Raw genomic sequence first — 1,149 nt, 5'->3', positions numbered from 1 at the left:
TTATTCATTCTTTAATGAGACGCCTCCCATATGCTTTGTCAATGCTTCCTGGGCAGCTAATATGTTTTCGAACTCTACTAGTGATGGTTGTGTTTGCCATCCTTGTACAGCAGCCACGAAGCTTCGAAATTCAGAATTCAAGCCATGGATGATTATACGTTTCATCCTAGCTTCTCCTAATCGAGCCTCCGGATCCAATTCTGAGATTTCTCGACACACTAATTTCACCTTGTAGAAATATTGCGCAATTGTCATCTCTTTTTGTGTTACTGATAACATTTCACTCTCCAAAAATTGAAGCCTGGTGTCATTCTTCTTTGAGAATAACTTAGTGAATGTATCCCATGCTTCCTTTGGTGTTGATGCATCTCTTATGTGTTCTAACACATCTTCTTCGACCGTTGTTTTTAAAACAAACATGGCCTTTCCAGCTTTCACCCTCCATTTTCTTAGCACTCCGTTGTTGTCTTCTTCAGCAGGTTGTTGAATGTCATTTCCATTGACAACCTCCCACAAGTCTTGTCCCTGCATATATGACATAATGCAAGTTGACCATGAATTGTAGTTTTGATTGTTTAACTTCTTAATACCACCAACAACTTGTAGATCAGACATGTTGTTTATGGTCTGGCTCTTGATACCAAATGTTGAATCAAGTTAAACAAACACTGCAAAATACTTAGATATAATGCTTTAAGAAGAAAACACGATTTGCACTAAGAGATGTGCTTTTTCTGGGATATATTAACATGCTGGAAAATGACATATAAATAGAGTTACATTGTAAAAGAAAACCACACCTACTTTACTCCACTACTATTAATTTATTGAAAAGCAAATGAACCACACCAACCCCAATATCATGATTAGTGGATCCATGATTTGTTCCACTAACATCCCTCTTCTTATTAAAAGAAAAGCTAAAGTAAGTAATATTTATTTCAATAAAAAGATCTTGATCATTGATTTTTTCAAATCAATTAATTACAACCATTGGATCATTATATCAAATGATTATTACATAATACAAAATTCATTTAAAAAGCAGATTACTTCAATACCCCTTTTGTTTTAAATTCGTTTGCTAACTGTTAGTTCCTAAAATACGTAATTAATTGAAAATTAGCAAGAAATTAGGAACCAATCAAT

At 34.0% G+C, this 1,149-nt stretch overlaps 1 protein-coding gene across 1 annotated transcript; it reads right to left on the bottom strand.

Annotated features, from left to right (window-relative positions):
* On the bottom strand, positions 1-615 carry LOC139874998 (uncharacterized). The gene has a single exon (XM_071862386.1). The coding sequence runs from the start codon at positions 613-615 to the stop codon at positions 1-3; it is 615 nt and encodes a 204-aa protein (XP_071718487.1).
* Positions 616-1,149: the final 534 nt, after the last annotated feature.

The sequence above is a fragment of the Rutidosis leptorrhynchoides genome, chromosome 11 (assembly GCF_046630445.1).
Source record: "Rutidosis leptorrhynchoides isolate AG116_Rl617_1_P2 chromosome 11, CSIRO_AGI_Rlap_v1, whole genome shotgun sequence".
NCBI classification, from domain to species: domain Eukaryota; kingdom Viridiplantae; phylum Streptophyta; class Magnoliopsida; order Asterales; family Asteraceae; genus Rutidosis; species Rutidosis leptorrhynchoides.
Note: the sequence above shows the minus strand (reverse complement) of the source record. Positions and strands in the feature narration are given on the sequence as shown.